The 18,473-nt window shown below is 32.2% G+C and overlaps 1 protein-coding gene across 4 annotated transcripts in view; it reads left to right on the top strand.

Moving 5' to 3' along the window:
• Positions 1-18,473, top strand: part of LOC143258715 (phosphatidylinositol-3-phosphatase SAC1-like) — a 40,470-nt gene continuing 21,997 nt past the window's right edge. For 2 of the 4 annotated variants that reach the window (XM_076447817.1, XM_076518202.1), the window contains exons 1-8: positions 13-265; positions 7,228-7,322; positions 8,623-8,700; positions 9,880-10,007; positions 11,613-11,762; positions 13,835-13,894; positions 16,760-16,793; positions 18,115-18,302. In XM_076447817.1, the coding sequence (XP_076303932.1) occupies positions 204-265; positions 7,228-7,322; positions 8,623-8,700; positions 9,880-10,007; positions 11,613-11,762; positions 13,835-13,894; positions 16,760-16,793; positions 18,115-18,302 (795 nt within the window). In that variant the 5' untranslated portion in view covers positions 13-203. Of the gene's footprint in view, positions 266-7,227; positions 7,323-8,622; positions 8,701-9,879; positions 10,008-11,612; positions 11,763-13,834; positions 13,895-16,759; positions 16,794-18,114; positions 18,303-18,473 lie in introns of all 4 variants that reach the window. The other 2 variants (XR_013011921.1, XM_076447828.1) reach the window with 2 other exon arrangements.

Genomic DNA, 18,473 nt, shown 5'->3' with positions numbered 1-18,473 from the left:
GAGGGCGTCCTATTCGATCTTGTGAGAAAGTAAATACTGGAACGCCTACCGCGGTTATCACCGGTATTGTTTGTGTATTTTTTAGTTTTGTCTGTTTCTTTCACTTTCAAGTTAGTGTTTTAATAAATTTTGAGTTTCAGTAACGTCTGTTTTCCTAATTAACGTTTGTCTGGTAATGAAAAATTTAATTACTCGTTCTAGTTATGTCTAACTTTGGTGTAGCATCTGCCTTTGGTAATTTTTATGTGTATGAAGATTTACTTCTGTAAGTTTGATTCTTTAGACTTCTTTATTAATAATATAATTAATTTTAGTAGAAATAAATAGAACGGAATATTGCTGTGTGATATACATCCAACGTTTACAGTTCACAAAAAGTTTGTTTGTTTTTAAGATAAAAAGTAATGTGGTAATAGTACTTTATAATTATTATTAACAAAGTCCGAGTGAAGTACACTGGCATTCTTGAATTTTGAAATTATTGGATGTTGTGTTTCATGAGAGAAAGTTTAAAAGGTTAGATATACTTATAATCATATAACACTTATAACCTGTTTTTGTGTTTAATAATGACCATTCAGATACAACAGAATTTGTAACCAATGACAAGGAAAATATATATATATCTACTTTTTTAAAGAAAACTGTAATAGAGGTGAAGCTGTGTCTTCAACTACTGTTATTTTAAACAGTGGTATGTAACATCTATACTGGTCTTTTCCAGTTATTTTTTTATTACTTTTAAATTTACTGTTCAGTGCTTGTTGTCACAGGATAAACCTATATTCAGTGCCATGGCACTAGTCTGACAGTTAAACTTGGACCATTGGTTATGTCAATAGATACATTTTCTTTTTTCTGAGCATAACAAAACCCTTGAAATAGTTAGGAAGTGACATGCATTTAGAATAAGTACTGGTTTTTATTCATCAGTCATAAATCATTAGGCTTTGTGGTATTTCATGACTGATTTGGCAAAGCATCCAACATTTAAGGCAAAAGTTATGATGGGATGGTGTAATATAGCTGATAATAATCTTAAATTGTGTTTCATCTCAGGCTTCAGAACATTGTAAATCTGTTGTTTTGATTATCCCTGGTACTGGACAAATCTTATTTACTCTAACACACAGTAGGGCAAGTTGATATACTGTTATATGCTCTTATTATTCAAAATCCATACTGGCCCAGAATGACACAGTTGAAATTATAATTGGTTTGCCTGTTTGTCTTCAGACTGATTCACAAGTGCATTATTTTTATTCTTTTGTTAATAATTTTACTGTTCCTATAACTGCAACATAAAAACTATGCCTTCCAATATTTTATTTCAGTTTTTCTGCGTGTGTCTTGTGCATTAACAATTGTTCTTCCATTATTAATAATACTGTGAGTAAACAGCATTGTGATCAAAATGTAAACACAGTGACCATGCTTAATTAATAAACTTTAAATTATACTGTGAGTAAACAGCATTGTGGATCAAAATGTAAACACAGTGGCCATGCTTTATTAATAAACTTTAAATTATACTGTGAGTAAACAGCATTGTGGATCATAATGTATACGCAGCGACCATGTTTTATGAATAAACTTTAAATTATACTGTGAGTAAACAGCATTGTGGATCAAAATGTAAACACAGTGACCATGGTTTATTAATAAACTTTAAATTATACTGTGAGTAAACAGTATTGTGGATCAAAATGTATACACAGTGACCATGCTTTATTAATAAACTTTAAATTACAATGTGAGTAAACAGCATTGGGGATCAAAATGTATACACAGTGACCATGCTTTATTAATAAACTTTAAATTATACTGTGAGTAAACAGCATTGTGGATCAAAATGTATACACAGTGACCGTGTTTTATTAATAAACTTTAAATTATACTGTGAGTAAACAGCATTGTGGATCAAAATGTATACACAGTGACCATGCTTTATTAATAAACTTTAAATTATACTGTGAGTAAACAGTATTGTGATCAAAATGTATACACAGTGACCATGCTTTATTAATAAACTTTAAATTACAATGTGAGTAAACAGCATTGGGGATCAAAATGTATACACAGTGACCATGCTTTATTAATAAACTTTAAATTATACTGTGAGTAAACAGCATTGTGGATCAAAATGTATACACAGTGACCGTGTTTTATTAATAAACTTTAAATGATACTGTGAGTAAACAGCATTGTGGATCAAAATGTATACACAGTGACCATGCTTTATTAATAAACTTTAAATTATACTGTGAGTAAACAGTATTGTGATCAAAATGTATACACAGTGACCATGCTTTATTAATAAACTTTAAATTATACTGTGAGTAAACAGCATTGTGGATCAAAATGTATACACAGCGACCATGTTTTATTAATAAACTTTAAATTATACTGTGAGTAAACAGTATTGTGGATCAAAATGTATACACAGTGACCATGTTTTATTAATAAACTTTAAATTATACTGTGAGTAAACAGTATTGTGGATCAAAATGTAAACACAGTGACCATGTTTTATTGAAGTATTGTTTTTAAATAATTTTATTTATAAAGTCAGTGAACAACTTAAAATATAATAATAAGATTATTTTGAATTGAAATCTCTTGTGAAAAAAGAGACACCAAATATTAGAACTTAGGAAGCCAGATGAATTTCATTTAATATGAGCAATGACATAATGCATGTTTGGAAATATAAAGAAATTTTTGTTGCTATAAAGTTTGATCTACTTTCTTATTTTCTGCAGTGTATTATAAGCTGTTATTTGAATGTTTGGTTTAAAAACTCTGTTTTATGTACACGATGTTTGGAAAGTCACTGTACAGTTTTGTAATCATATGTCTATTTAGTCTATTTCAAGCCAGCAACTGATAGCGGTGTTTAGAAACAAAATAAGAAGGATCCATGCCTCTATTGATGCCAACGGGAATCACTTTCAACATTGTTTATAATTGTCATTCATATTTACCTCCTGTATTGAAACATGTCTGTTAATAAATATATAAGTGCACAGCGACTTTCCGAACACCCTGTATTATAGTTTGATATTTGGTTTGTGAATTACACAAATGTCGAAAATAACAGTTCAATAATTATTATGTAATAACTAGCAGATTCCCGTTGAAACAGTTTAATGGTATTTTTCCTAAAAATAGTGATTATTAAATATGAAAAGTGTAGTAAAACCAATTCTTTGTATATGTAATATGATTATCTAGTGTAGTAAAACCAATTCTTTGTATATGTAATATGATTATCTAGTGTAGTAAACCCAATTCTTTGTATATGTAATATGATTATCTAGCGTAGTAAACCCAGTTCTTTGTATATGTAATATGATTATCTAGTGCAGTAAACCCAATTCTTTGTATATGTAATATGATTATCTAGTGTAGTAAACCCAATTCTTTGTATATGTAATATGATTATCTAGTGTAGTAAAACCAATTTTTTGTATATGTAATATGATTATCTAGTGTAGTAAACCCAGTTCTTTGTATATGTAATATGATTATCTAGTGCAGTAAACCCAGTTCTTTGTATATGTAATATGATTATCTAGTGCAGTAAACCCAATTCTTTGTATATGTAATATGATTATCTAGTGTAGTAAACCCAATTCTTTGTATATGTAATATGATTATCTAGTGTAGTAAACCCAATTTTTGTATATGTAATATGATTATCTAGTGTAGTAAACCCAGTTCTTTGTATATGTAATATGATTATCTAGTGCAGTAAACCCAGTTCTTTGTATATGTAATATGATTATCTAGTGGGCCATTCATAACTTTGTTTTGTCATTTCTTGTGTTATTTCAGTGAGAAAAATTGGTTTTTAAATAAAGCAGACTAGTCCGACTGCAGTACATTATTGGTAATATGTTTAGGTTTCAGTGCATTGGGTGCATCTATCACTGTAGACTGCTCAGTTTCAGTAAGTAACTTGAAATTTTTTCACTGGATACCATTGTTCCTTGTCATTGTACTGAGTGCAAGAAAAGAGTGCTACTGGACTTTCTTGACAACTGTAATTTTTATAAGAAGTGTTAAAGGAGAAACATTCATTTCAAACCACTGTCTTCAACTCTGTGCAATAAAATTATGTTTGAATATAACACCAACGTGGAAAAAAATAACACCTAAACATAACATTTAGGGATAACAACGGACATACTGGTTTGTCTCAGCTGTCACACCTTTTAAAGTAAAGTAAAACTGTTGAAAAATTAAATTGAAGAAATCAACAGCAACAATCTTAAACCATCATAACATTTAGGGATAACAACGAACATATTTGTTCATCCCAGCTGTCACAATTTCTAAAGTTAAATTGAAGAAATTAACAACAACAATAAAAATCTTAAACCAACTTTTATCATTGATATTGTTTTCAGGCTTTCTCTTAAATTAACTTACGTATACTGTCTTAAATATACCTCTGAAGGCAAATTTTCCGGAGACCACTTAACCTGTTATGAAAGTAAAACTGTATCGGCTGAAGATAACTCCTACGTAGTCAATATTTGTGAAGATGAAAGGAATGGTGTGAAGGTTCTAAGGACATGCGTGCCATTTTTCCGCTGAAACGCGGATTTCCGCGGTTTTCACACGGCCAACGATCACCCACGAGATTCGTGTAAATTCGAGGAGAAAATATGAGCGATTTCGGGGCCGATTAGGTGGTTTTTGAGGAGAAATCGTATTTTTTCAATGTTTATTGCAGAAAAAAAATAAATCTGACCGCTATCTTGGAGGCAGTCTCGTTTCGTCTTGTTGCAGGTCTCGTGGTCTGGTATCGTGTGCATACCAGACGATAAAATATTCTCTACGCTCCAAAGAAACAACAGCGATTGAAATGTTGAAAAGGAAAGATGTTCATTTTGATCCTGTAGACAAGAGAATGTGTAAGGACATTAGATCAGCAGCTTCAAAGTATACCTCAAAGCTGAGGGAGAATCTGAAGAAAAGGGCAGAAAGGCTTGAGGCCTATGGTTCTGTGAAATCTGGCCCAGCCACCTTGGCTAAAGAAAAAGTCCAGAAAGCCGCAGAGGCACAGAGAGCTGCCCATTCAGAGAAGGAGAGAAAAAAAGCTTGGAAGAGAGCACTGGAAACCCTTGTCTCGAAAAAGAGGAAAGTAGCCAAGATTGATTAAAGGAAATTAAGTGATTTGAAATTTGACTGTAATTTATGCAGCAGAGCAGAAGTTGATATCAGTGACTGAAAAACGTCTTATTATTATCTGCAGCATACAGTGCCAGTGGTTTATTTTAAAGCATATCATTAATTTTATTTTGAAGCAATGTCAAAGCTTTCCTTGATTTGCTGTTTCAGTTTGTATTGTGAAAGAATGAAAAATATACTGATATTGAGGTACCAGTAATTTACTGACAAGATTGTATAGATGAACAAGTTTTACTGTAGGTAGTCATGTAGAGTAATTTTAAGTAATTTGAAATTTTAATGGAATACATGCAGCAGAGCAGTAGTTGTTGATGTCAGTGACTGTACAAAATTTAATTTCTGAGGCATATCACTGATATCAGTAGTTTAATATTGAACCATATCAGTAGTTGAATTTTTAAGCAATGTCATAGCTTTCCTTCATATGCTGTTTTAGTTTGTATTGTCAATTTGTGAAAGAATGGAAAATTCACTGACATTAAGGTACCAGTAGTATAATGACAAGATTGCATAGATGAACAATTTGAACTGTAGGTAGTCATGATTAGTCAAAAGAGTAATTTTATGTGATTTGAAAATTGTATGGAATATATGCAGCAGAGAAGTAGTTATTGGCAATGACTGTAAAACATTTAATTGGCAGCATACCAGTAGTTGATGATGATGATGTTATTGATGACAAAAAGGATAATAATAAAATGATTTGTATTTGAAATATTTACTGAGTTATTTTGGCTTTATTAACTCATATTACTAATATATTTTGATTTAGAAAAAAATTAAACTGAATAAATAGCAAATAAACAATCTTAAATTTCATTTATTTACTTTTTATTTTATTTGTTAATTTTAGATATTTTGATATATCTTCTAAAAAATGAATGCAAATTAAAAGAATAAATCAATCTGCTAAAATCTGTAAATGAAAGTTATAGTTTTTATTAGTTTGATTTCGTCTTTTAATTTCCTTTTGTTATTTTATATGATATATATTGTGTACTTTTCTAACATTGCAATGTCAAAAAACATAAAGAAATTATGTCCCAGATTGCACCAAATCACACCAAATAGCATCCATTTTTTTAAAATTTCCCGGGGGGCATGCCCCCGGACCCCCTAGTCAGGCGAGGCTGCGCCGAGCTGTGGCACCTCTGGCGCCAGGCTATATACCTTTACCTCTTTTTTTTCATAAATGTCATTGGCATGCCTGTAAGGAGAAGAAGCAATGTCATGGAACTCTCCACAGTATTCATTACAATAAAAACATTACTGTAATACTGTTTCAATACTTCCAGACAGCAAACATGTTTAACGCATCTGTATACTGACAGACATACAGGAAAAACATGAACAATTTCTTAAGCCAATTACTTGGGCATACGTTGCGAGAAGCGTGCTCTCTCAAATAATAAAAGTACAAGCACCTTTTTGTGCCTTGTCTCACTCACTTGTTAAAACAACACAGTGACTTGTTGTTAGGTTGCATCCTTATGAGAACCACTATATTAATAAAAAAATATAATAGAAATTATGTGACCAGCATGTATTTATGTATTAGAATATATGGAACCTTGTATTCTGTGGAACCTCTGTATGTTTGTCAAAGAACTCCAGTTGAGAAGCAGTGAGTTAGACCATCAGTCCCTCACCTCGTGAGGTGAATATCAGATGCTGTACATAAGTAAGTCAATAACATAAGATGACAGTAATTAAGTATAGGGCCTAAAGATTATAATACAATCTTTTAGACTCAAACTCAAACAAGTTCCTCTTTTCATACATTATTCCTGTTCAAATTATTTCTTTCCATCAATTGACAGGTTGAATTAATATTCATAGTAAACTGTTGGAGAAAAAAAATCGTTTTCTTATGATGCATTCTCCAAAATTAGCATTTTTGATATATAGTTTATTTTTATATGATTAACCATTCAGGAAATACAGAGCAGGACAGACATGTGGCTGTTGCATAGGAATATTTGTTACAGTTTTATTAAACTGTAAAAAGTAATCATCTTATTATTTTAGTCACGTTACAGCTGAAAACTTTTTCCTGGAGCCACAGATTTCCCATAATGAAGTACTTGTTATAGATCGCATATCAAGAGAAATATCTCTCAAAGGTAAGAAAAATCTTTAAGAAAATCTATGATTTTCATTTCTTCCCTTTTAAATTTTCAGTTGTTGTTTATTTGTATTTTGTATTTCATTATGCAAAGTTGTAAAAATTTACTACTTCTAATCCAATACAGACACAATGAATATATTATTTAAGGACAACAAACAATATGTTGATCCATCGTGGCTGTCAGTTCCTCTATCTTAAATTCTAAACTAAAACTAAAACATTCAAAGCCAGATCTTATCAGTCACATATTTATTAAGTTTTCCCTTAAATTAACTGCTTCTACCACATATGAAGGTGTAACCCCTTCCAAAGGCTAACTGCCTGTAGAAAAATCAAATGCTCTTACCTGAATATGACACTTATACTGACAAAATTTATATTTATGCTCTATTATCCAACTATTCTTGCTGTTATCTCTAAAAAAAGATGACAGATAACACTGCTAATTCATCCTAATAGTTTTAAAGATTTCAGCTGGATATTGTCTAACTCTCTTTCCTTCAAGAGAGGACAACTTATTGACTGACAACCTTTTCAGCTGTGTTAGCCTTGTTCTGAAGCCTTTCCAACAATCCAATATGTTTTCAAATCTCCAAGCTGTTATGCTATTGAATTAAGGTAATTGTAACTGAGAACATTTGAAGCCACAGAAAAACAAAAACCAGAAGTTATTTTCTGAAAGAAAAACATTGATATTAGGTGTACACTTTATTGATATGAAGTAAAGAAACTACTGGAAGTTATTAGAAACAAAAGTTTCTTCAAATTAATCCATATTGGCATGGATCTATGTATGAAGATTTTAGTCTTAATGAAGTAACATGTGTATACATCAGATAAAATACAGAACAACAAAGGCTTTTCACGTGTAGAGCATGTCTAAAACTACCTGCATGTATTTTTTTGTTCTCTCCCTTGGTAGTGGGTATTCACGTTTGATGTAAGTTTGTGTTGATTACAAGCAATCCTGTTAGAGTGTGATTTGCAAATCAAATTATTTGCATTTTTTGAGCAGATTGTACATTTAAACACAGATTAAACGAATATTTTTACAACTTAAAAATACGTAGTTCATTATATTGTTTTTATCTTGTTCTAGAATAAAAACTTTACAGGTATAATTAAAACAACTAAACATTTCTTAATGAGCATAATTTTATTCTGAAATGGTTTCCATGTTTCTAATAAAATGTGTAGAGGAAGTTTTGTATCTCGTTTCATATAAACTTGTAAGACTTGGTCATACAAATAGATGATCAGTTTCATAAACTAATTTATAATTTTTTTTTTTTCAGCTCAGCAGGACCAAGTTCCTCCTCATGCTTCCGGTAGGCTGATCTGTGGCATCGTTGGTATAATTACCTTGCTTTCCGGTAGAGTGACAAAATCAATTATAGAAACTGTGATTAAATGTATAGTCCAATATTTAGAGTTTTAGTTTAACAAATTTAGTTATCAGCTACAGTTGTAACGAAGGGATTGAAGGTAGTTTAAGTTACTGTAGTTGTAACGAAGGTGTTGAAGGTAGTTTAAGTTACTGTAGTTGTAACGAAGGTGTTGAAGGTAGTTTTAGTTACTGTAGTTGTAGCAAAGGTGTTGAAGGTAGTTTTAGTTACTGTAGTTGTAACAAAGATGTTGAAAGTAGTTTTAGTTACTGTTGTTGTAACGAAGGTGTTGAAGGTAGTTTTAGTTACTGTAGATGTAACGAAGGTTTTGAAGGTAGTTTTAGTTACTGTAGTTGTAACAAAGATGTTGAAAGTAGTTTTAGTTACTGTAGTTGTGTGAAGGTGTTGAAGGTAGTTTTAGTTACTGTAGATGTAACGAAGGTGTTGAAGGTAGTTTTAGTTACTGTAGTTGTAACAAAGATGTTGAAAGTAGTTTTAGTTACTGTAGTTGTGACGAAGGTGTTGAAGGTAGTTTTAGTTACTGTAGATGTAACGAAGGTGTTGAAGGTAGTTTTAGTTACTGTAGTTGTAACAAAGATGTTGAAAGTAGTTTTAGTTACTGTAGTTGTGACGAAGGTGTTGAAGGTAGTTTTAGTTACTGTAGTTGTAAGAAAATATTTTTAGTTCAAATGAAAATGTTGATTGTTGTTACTGGAGTTATATAAAAATAAAGAAATAAAATAGGGAATTTTAAAATCTTCAAATTGGGAGTGTACAAAGAGAAAAGACATTATTTACTCAAACTACAAATCCCTGTTTTGGCTCCTTGCTGTTACCTAGAATTTCATTTGATAGATCATAATATTTGATGTAGCTTTACATTATCTATATCTGTTTTAAACCTTACATGTTTTTGTCATCTTATTAATGATAATTTGGCGTGTTCAGGTAGCATTTTCTCTAAATAAAAATGATTACTAGCTTGATTTCATGTTCTTTTGAAATTGTCATATGTTAATTATATATTGTCTTTCTAATGTTTTTAATCACACATACAGTGGACATTGTGACCTCACTATGTCATATATTTTTCTCATTACACATTCATATATTTTTCTCCATTTTGTTGTCTTTCTTTTTAATTTCTTCTGCTCTCTGCCTCCATAGGACCTTATCTTGTAATAATTACCAAGAAGTCTAAAGTTGGAGAAATTAACGGCCAAAATATATGGAGGGTAGAAGAAACAGAAATCTTGTCATATTCTAGAACTCTCTTACATCTTACAGAAGAACAGGTGATCTGATCTAGGAAGTAAAACTTGTGCATAATGATACATCTAATTTCTTCCAGAGATTTTTAATTCTAATTGTAGGAAGAAAAAATCTCACATTTGATCATATCAAAACAATTATAAAAATGTTTTTCACTTGATCATGTCAGTACAATGGCAACACTGGTTTTACTCTTGACCATGTGAGAATGGAAACAAAAGTTTTACATGTGACCATGTGAGAATGGAAACAAAAGTTTTACATGTGACCATGTGAGAATAGAAACAAGTTTTACACTTGACCATGTGAGAATGGAAACAAAAGTTTTACACTTGACCGTGTGAGAATGGAAACAAAAGTTTTACACTTGACCATGTGAGAATGGAATCAAAAGTTTTACACTTGACCATGTGAGAATGGAAACAAAAGTTTTACACTTGACCATGTGAGAATGGAAACAAAAGTTTTACACTTGACCATGCGAGAATGGAAACAAAAGTTTTACACATGAACATGCGAGAATGGAAACAAAAGTTTTACACTTGAACATGTGAGAATGGAAACAAAAGTTTTACACTTGACCATGTGAGAATGGAAACAAAAGTTTTACAGTTGACCATGCTAGAATAGTAACACGCTGGTTTTACACTTGACCATGTGAGAATGGAAACAAAAGTTTTACACTTGACCATGTGAGAATGGAAACAAAAGTTTTACACTTGACCATTTGAGAATGGAAACAAAAGTTTTACACGTGAACATGTGAGAATGGAAACAAAAGTTTTACACATGAACATGTGAGAATGGAAACAAAAGTTTTACACTTGACCATGTCAGAGTAAAAACAAAAGTTTTACACTTGACGATGTGAGAATGGAAACAAAAGTTTTACACTTGACCATGTGAGAATGTAAACAAAAGTTTTACAGTTGACCATGTCAGAATGGTAACACGCTGGTTTTACACTTGACCATGTGAGAATGGAAACAAAAGTTTGACACTTGACCATGTCAGAATGGTAACATGCTGGTTTTACACTCCACTGTGTTGGAACAATATATTTGGTTATTTTTTTAATGAAAATCTCAAGGATGTAAGTATTTATTTTTTGTTGACAGTGTTAGGAAATGACTAAAGATTTTATTAATTTTATATAAAAGTACCTCAGGTCTATTACCTGAATATAATTATTCATCAATATACAAAAATAAAAGAAAAAAATTTATTATACAGATATCTGGTCATGAACCTCATATTGGTATGCAAATGTTGTAAACTTGGATCCTTCAGTGAAGGTTTGTGAAAGTTTTAGAAATTGTTATCTTTAAGTCTTTAAAAAAACCTGTATATTTCCAATCAAACTGGCCTGATATAGTTGGAACACACTAACCAATTTCTTTATCAATGCATTTCAATATTTTTTTGATACATTTATGCTTGTAATCATATTAGTTCATCTTTACTGGGAAGCTTCAGCCTGGTAGAAATAAATATTAGGAGATAATTTATTTGTTTCGAGAACTTATAGACAGTTGGCAGGCATTTTTGAGGCACACAAAATAAACAGATATATGTGTCTTTGTTATGTGAAAAATACTAAAATTAAGGTGTGGTTCATGCTGTTACAGATTCAATATAACAAGGTTTATCTGTCCATGGTGCGATCTGTTCTCCACACCCCACACTTCTACTTTTCCACTTCTTATGATTTGACACACACACTGCAGAGACTTCATAATACAAGTCCTGATTTCTTACAGATGTCTCTTTTTGAAAGAGTAAGTTAAAGTTTTCTATTCTGGGATCTAACTGGTTCTCTTCTGAAGCAGGTTGAGTGAAAATTTGATTTTATAATAATAAAAAGATGACAGTTTCTGTGTTATACAATAATTTAAAATTATTTAACCAGATTAATAGAGATTCACAGTCTCGAGTTTTCTGTTAAAATTCTTTATGAAAATTTAAATGTTTGGAGCTGATGACTGTTTGATTTTCATAAGTGGCATGTTCCATTTTATTACCTCCTTTATTGAGGTCAGTTGGAGATTGTATTTTTATCCATTTCTTTGTTTGTGTTTGTCTGCATAATTTCTAGTATATGACTGAATGGATATCTATGGAATATGGAATACACTTATACTATGAACCAACACAGTATGATTGGTTTTTGGAAGGTTGAGGTCAAAGGTCACAAAAGTACAAAAAATTCTTATCTGTTCACATGGGGACTGATTTTTCACACTGTTTACGCATTCCATGCTGGGACAGCATTAAGTCTTTGGATTTATAGTGCTAAAATTAGGGGTTTGGTTCCCCTCAGTAGACACAGCAGGTAGCCTCGATGTGGTTTTTCCATAAGGAAAACACACACACTGTTTATGTCCCATAACTCAATCAAAAATGATTAGATCTTGAGGAAACTTAATGGACACATCTAGAATGTTATTCCTCATTGTTCTGCTAAAAGTGATTCATGTCAGTTGATAACGGCAAACACACGGACACATTTTCATATTTTTGGAGAGCCAAATATGATCACCATTGTGTGGTGTAGGCACATCTTCATATGGAGGGCTCCTCTAGTTTTTTAACATGTAACGTTTCAGCATTACGACTGCTGGGTTTAGGTTTTATTTGTTCACACTTTAGTATTTGGCAATACAGACAATCTACACAAGGTGCTTCTTTGAACTCTGCTGAGAAATTAGTTTATTTGTAATGTCCAAGGAGGTGGAGACAGCCATCAAGAATATGAAGACAGGCATGCTACCAGATGAAGACAACATCACTGTTGACATGCTGAAGGAAGATGGGAAGCTTGTTGAAAATGTCCAGAGTAAGCTGGTCAAGAAGTTTGACCCTGAGAAGAATGCCAGGTGTCTAGAATGATCCTACTATCACTCTTTGTTCAAGGAAAGTGAGACGTATGAACTTAAGGATGAATAGGCCATTCAACCTATTATGAGAGTGAAGATGTACAAACTGAAATCTAAACCAGACTTTAATCAACAGTGTGAAAATGCTGATTTCTCAACAACATATTGTTGACACGTTGTTGACCAATAAAATGAAGGTGGTGTTCAGTAAACGTGTCGCCAAAGAGGACTTTGCTGTCAATGGGACAGTCATTGAGGAGGCTGACAATTTACCACAATGAATAAGGACAAGTTTGTTGAGGTGATTTGGCTTGTGTGTTTTTGGAAGACTGGGTAAAATCATGAAAAGTGGATGCATCTTTATATGAGGTTGATGAGAAAGACATTTGAGGAATATATGATGACATATGGCAATGAGACTTGGAAAATTAAACTGGAACATTGAACACCAGGACATAATGACAGTGAAGGATGGTGGTTGGTATCATTCTTGGAAATAGAAGACCTATAAATAATCTGGCCTTCATTTAGTGTCGAGGATACTCTTAGAAACATCGCGGCCAACGAGCGGAGCTGGGTAGGACACCTGGCTCGAAATGAAGATGGACAAGAAAGGTCACAGAATGGGTACCCCTGAGATGGCATGCACCTGATTGGTCAATCCAGACAGTTGCTGAAGACATGAGAGGTTGAATAGCATGGTTACCAGAGAAAAGTTGGGGTTCATGTTTGTCATTACATGGAATGAGACACACATGCACCATAAAATATATTGTAATATTTTGTAAATTGTCAAAAAAGAATTTTTTATTTTATTTTGGCTTACTAATTCAGTTTTGTAAATATTCTAGAATTTTGTTTTACTTGGATTATTGTGTCAAATATCATATATTGTATTACAAGAAGGAAAAGGAAGATGGGTGTTGAATGTACACATCACATTTAATTACACCTTTTGTTTTGTTTTTTTATAGGCTGACCAAAGGTTTGTATGGAACAACTTCTTGATGAGAGATTTAATTGCGCAACCAGAGGTAGGATATAATTTTAGTACAGGTTTTATGTGGTATCTCTATCAAAGAATTCTCAGTAATATTTACTAATTCTAATCAAAATTTCATTTTTTGTGGCACAACACCTGCTTGGCACATTTCATTTACTCTGATATGTTAGTTATTTGAGAATTAATGTTCAAGTAAGGAACCGAGTACAACTTCCAGCTTATACAGTGAACATGCATTTCCTTAATTATATATAATCTTTGAGCGGAATGTCACACTTGCTTGACTCAAGGGAAGTAAGATGCTTGTGAATAAAGTTATTATACTGTTTATGTTATATTTATTAGAATAAGAACAAAAACAGACATTCAAAATATACATAAGTACACAAAATCATAATCAAATTTATTTGAAGACAGTGTCCATGTTCAACTGTTTCGTTTTTTAATGGACTTTCTCATGCGGTTAAAAGAGAACACTAATTCTATGGCCTTTTCATGAATTTCATTTTCCCCCTTCATTTTCTCATACAATTTGACAGTTTTAATATAACTTAACACTTGTGATGAAATAGGAATTTCTATTTCCTCACTATCTTTTCCATTTTGTTCATCTTCTGAATCTCTCACATTGTTACCATCTTATGATTCTTTTCTAGATTTTAAGTGAATTTCATCAGTTTCTGTTAAAACATTCTTCTCAGCGTTCACAAAACTTTTCACGTTCACAGAATCATCTGCATCAACCTTCTCAGAGTTTAGATTTCACTAGAATCATCATAACAAAGAACTTCTCTTCAGTCTCCGCCATTATCAAGAATAAATCCACAGTTTCGAAAGCACTTTATTATGCATTTGATTTAATGGTTTAAAAATGCAATTGCATCTAACACGTCAATTTTCATGGTCGTTTCAGATGCTCTCTTACAGTCGTCCATGTTTGCAATAATATGCTGAAGCATCAATTTTCTGTATTTCAATTTTATACACTGTATAATTCCATTATCTAGTGGTTGTTGAACAGATGTTGTACCTGGAGGTAGAAAGATTAAATGAACATTTGAAAGTTGAACTTCTGGGTGACAAGTTGTATTATCTAGGAAAAGTAGAACATTCCTGTTTTCTTGTTCCATTCTTTTGTTTAATTTGTTCAAAAATTCCTCGAATATAGCACTTGTCATCCACACTTTATTATTAGCTTTCCATTCCACAGGAAGTTGATTCTTCCTTAAATTCTTGAAACAGCGAGGATTTTTACTTTTACCTATTATCCATGGTTTCTCTAGTTTTCCATCAGCAAATGTGACCAAAATACAGTCAATCATTCTTTTGAATAGCGACCTCTAGAATAATAATGGCAGAAAAAAGAACAGAATATATTTAACCAATACTTACTGTAACAAAATGTCTGAAAATTTATTAATATTTCAACAAATTATTAATTAAACAAGAATTTATTAATATATAATTAAAACTATTTTTCCACCTTACTCAGGTTCTGATCCTACTTATTGATAGATGAGGTAGGTAAAAGATAGTTTTCCATTCATGTTACACAGGTTCAAATACATAGAGAGCCTTTTATAAGAGAAATCTTAAGGTAATGGTGCAAAAGTTTGGTATTTCTGGTCTGCACAGGTTTCTGCCCGATGCAGTCTCGGGCTTAAACAGGTTTTACTGTACTATTACTTTAATAACATTAGTGATGGATGTGTGTCAGGCTTAGTTTTAGTAAAAAGTTAAATGTTAAATTATGTATTTTGTGCTATGTTTATGCATAGTTTTTGAAAGTTTGTGTTCTGACAAGATTTCTTGTGACAGTCTATATTCTTTGGATAATTGATTTCTAGTTGTAGCGTATTTATTTTACATATGAACAAACATACGGGCTTCTTATTTCTGGACAACTTGTGGACAATCAGTGAAATAAAATTTATTATTAAAATTTGTATATAATTCGTGACCTACGAACTTCACAAGCTGGTGACATCTCACATAGAACGTTAGTCTGATTTCTTGATGACAAGAAACCCACTTGAAATAAAAATTTATCTTAGAATGACTAGTATAAGTATTAACGCTTTTAATGATAAGGAGAGAACAACGTTTTGACCTTCCTAGGTCATCTTCAGGTTAAGAAAGGTGACCTAAAGATGACCTAGGAAGGTCAAAACGTTGTTCTCTCCTTATCATTAAAAATGTTAATACCCATGCCAGCCATTCTGAGATGTTAGTCTGATTTGTTTAGTAGTAGTGGTTGTCCACTGACCACTTTTCATTTTGTCACATTATTTACACATTAGAAATACAGTGGAACCCCTGTAAAGAAGCCACCTTCGGGACTGAGACAAACTGGCCTGATTAGAGGGGTTTCACTGTACAAAAAAAAGGACTGTGATTGAGTGACCGCTTTCAAGGGGTGACCTAATCTGAGGGGTGGCCACTTAGAGGGGTTCCACTGTATGTTGGTTCTATAGTGTTTTGAGATGTTCACATTCGTTGTTCTTTATTTTGTACAATCTCTCTCTCTCTCAGCCAGTCTCTGTGCACTTTCACATGCAAGTGTTTTGTCTGATCTGTTTATTAACACTCCTACGAAAAGACGTTTCTAGTCCTGATTTCTCTAAGCCCGTTCCTCTGGCTGTGGTTTCGCTAGATAGTAGATAGGGACAGTGGGAATCTCGTTAATCCATTCATTAATGGATTTAAATGGCAATTTCATTTAAATACAAAATTATTAGCCTAATATTAATAACCTTTCAAGTTGCTCTGGGGCCTATTAGGCCCCACTTTTTGTAGGAGTGTTAAATGCCAATTAACTCTTAATGATCTTTGACCTTTTGTTGTTAATTACAAACACATTCTGAGGTTTTTTCTTCTGTTTTTTTTCTCTTTGCAGCTTCATCGTTATTGCCTTCCAGTTTTACATGGTTGTATCTTTTGTAGTGAAAAATATTATCGAACTTACTTAGAAGTTTTAGTATCATAGTCAGTCTTATTATGAATGTATACTGTTGGTGATAAACAAGCTGCAGTCTTATTATGAATGTATACTGTCGGTGATAAACAAGCTGCAGTCCTATTATGAATGTATACTGTTGGTGATAAACAAGCTGCAGTCTTATTATGAATGTATACTGTCGGTGATAAACAAGCTGCAGTCCTATTATGAATGTATACTGTCGGTGATAAACAAGCTGCAGTCTTATTATGAATGTATACTGTCGGTGATAAACAAGCTGCAGTCTTATTATGAATGTATACTGTCGGTGATAAACAAGCTGCAGTCTTATTATGAATGTATACTGTCGGTGATAAACAAGCTGCAGTCCTATTATGAATGTATACTGTTGGTGATAAACAAGCTGCAGTCTTATTATGAATGTATACTGTTGGTGATAAACAAGCTGCAGTCTTATTATGAATGTATACTGTCGGTGATAAACAAGCTGCAGTCTTATTATGAATGTATACTGTCGGTGATAAACAAGCTGCAGTCTTATTATGAATGTATACTGTCGGTGATAAACAAGCTGCAGTCTTATTATGAATGTATACTGTTGGTGATAAACAAGCTGCAGTCTTATTATGAATGTATACTGTCGGTGATAAACAAGCTGCAGTCTTATTATGAATGTATACTGTCGGTGATAAACAAGCTGCGTCAAAATGTGCAACGTGTGTTATTAACTTCTTATCTGCACTTGTACAATTTTCCTGAATTTTAACAACTCCAAGAAAGGGTAATGCACCATATGTTGAATCCTGTGAAATTTGATGTTTATTGTATTATGTGGTGTATTGCTGTTTGTTCAATGTATAACATTTTCAAGTTTTTGTTAAAATTCTGTAAGTTTTTGATGTAATGAAGGAAAGTTATTTCAGTAGTAACAGTTTTGTGTGTAGATATTAATTGTGTTAAGTATACTTAACATTTGCCACAAGGTACATTTAATTTACATGTACTTAATCTATACGTGTGTTAAATCCAAGTCAATTTCTGAAGTTTAGAGTTGTCTTGAATAGATAAAACAAGAAAACTTTATTATAAGTTTAACACAGTGACGAATAATTTACAATGTTTCTAGTACACAACTACTTATTTTTCCATTTCAAACTCATATAAAACTTGGTTTAAAATTACTGATAATAGTTGTACAACTTGTGGTAATTTTTCTCAAGACGAAAGACACTGTGTGTTTCCTGTCTGAAGTAATGTTAGTAGTTTATCCATTTTGATCTTTAACATAACAGTTATCACAATTAAGACTAGCGTCATCAATCGAAAAACCTTCACGTGGTGTCTAATTTCAAGGAGAAGCTGGTTACATGCCGGCACCCGCTATTTTATGAGAGGAGTCGACTCTGAAGGTCACGTTGCGAACTTTATAGAGACGGAACAAATTGTGGAACGTGACGGTTGCATGACCTCTTTTGTACAAGTAAACATTTTTCAGTTTTGCTATTTCATAAGAGATATCTTTAGGAAATGTCTGATGAACATTTTTTAAATAGTCCTCAAAATACTTGTTGTCAGGTTTAGGTAAAAGTAAAATAGTTATCATTGGATTGTCCAGTCAGTATAATTATTGATAATCAAACTAATGAAAGTT

This window comes from Tachypleus tridentatus, chromosome 1 (genome assembly GCF_004210375.1).
Source record: "Tachypleus tridentatus isolate NWPU-2018 chromosome 1, ASM421037v1, whole genome shotgun sequence".
In the NCBI taxonomy this organism is placed as follows: Eukaryota; Metazoa; Arthropoda; class Merostomata; order Xiphosura; family Limulidae; genus Tachypleus; species Tachypleus tridentatus.
Note: the sequence above shows the minus strand (reverse complement) of the source record. Positions and strands in the feature narration are given on the sequence as shown.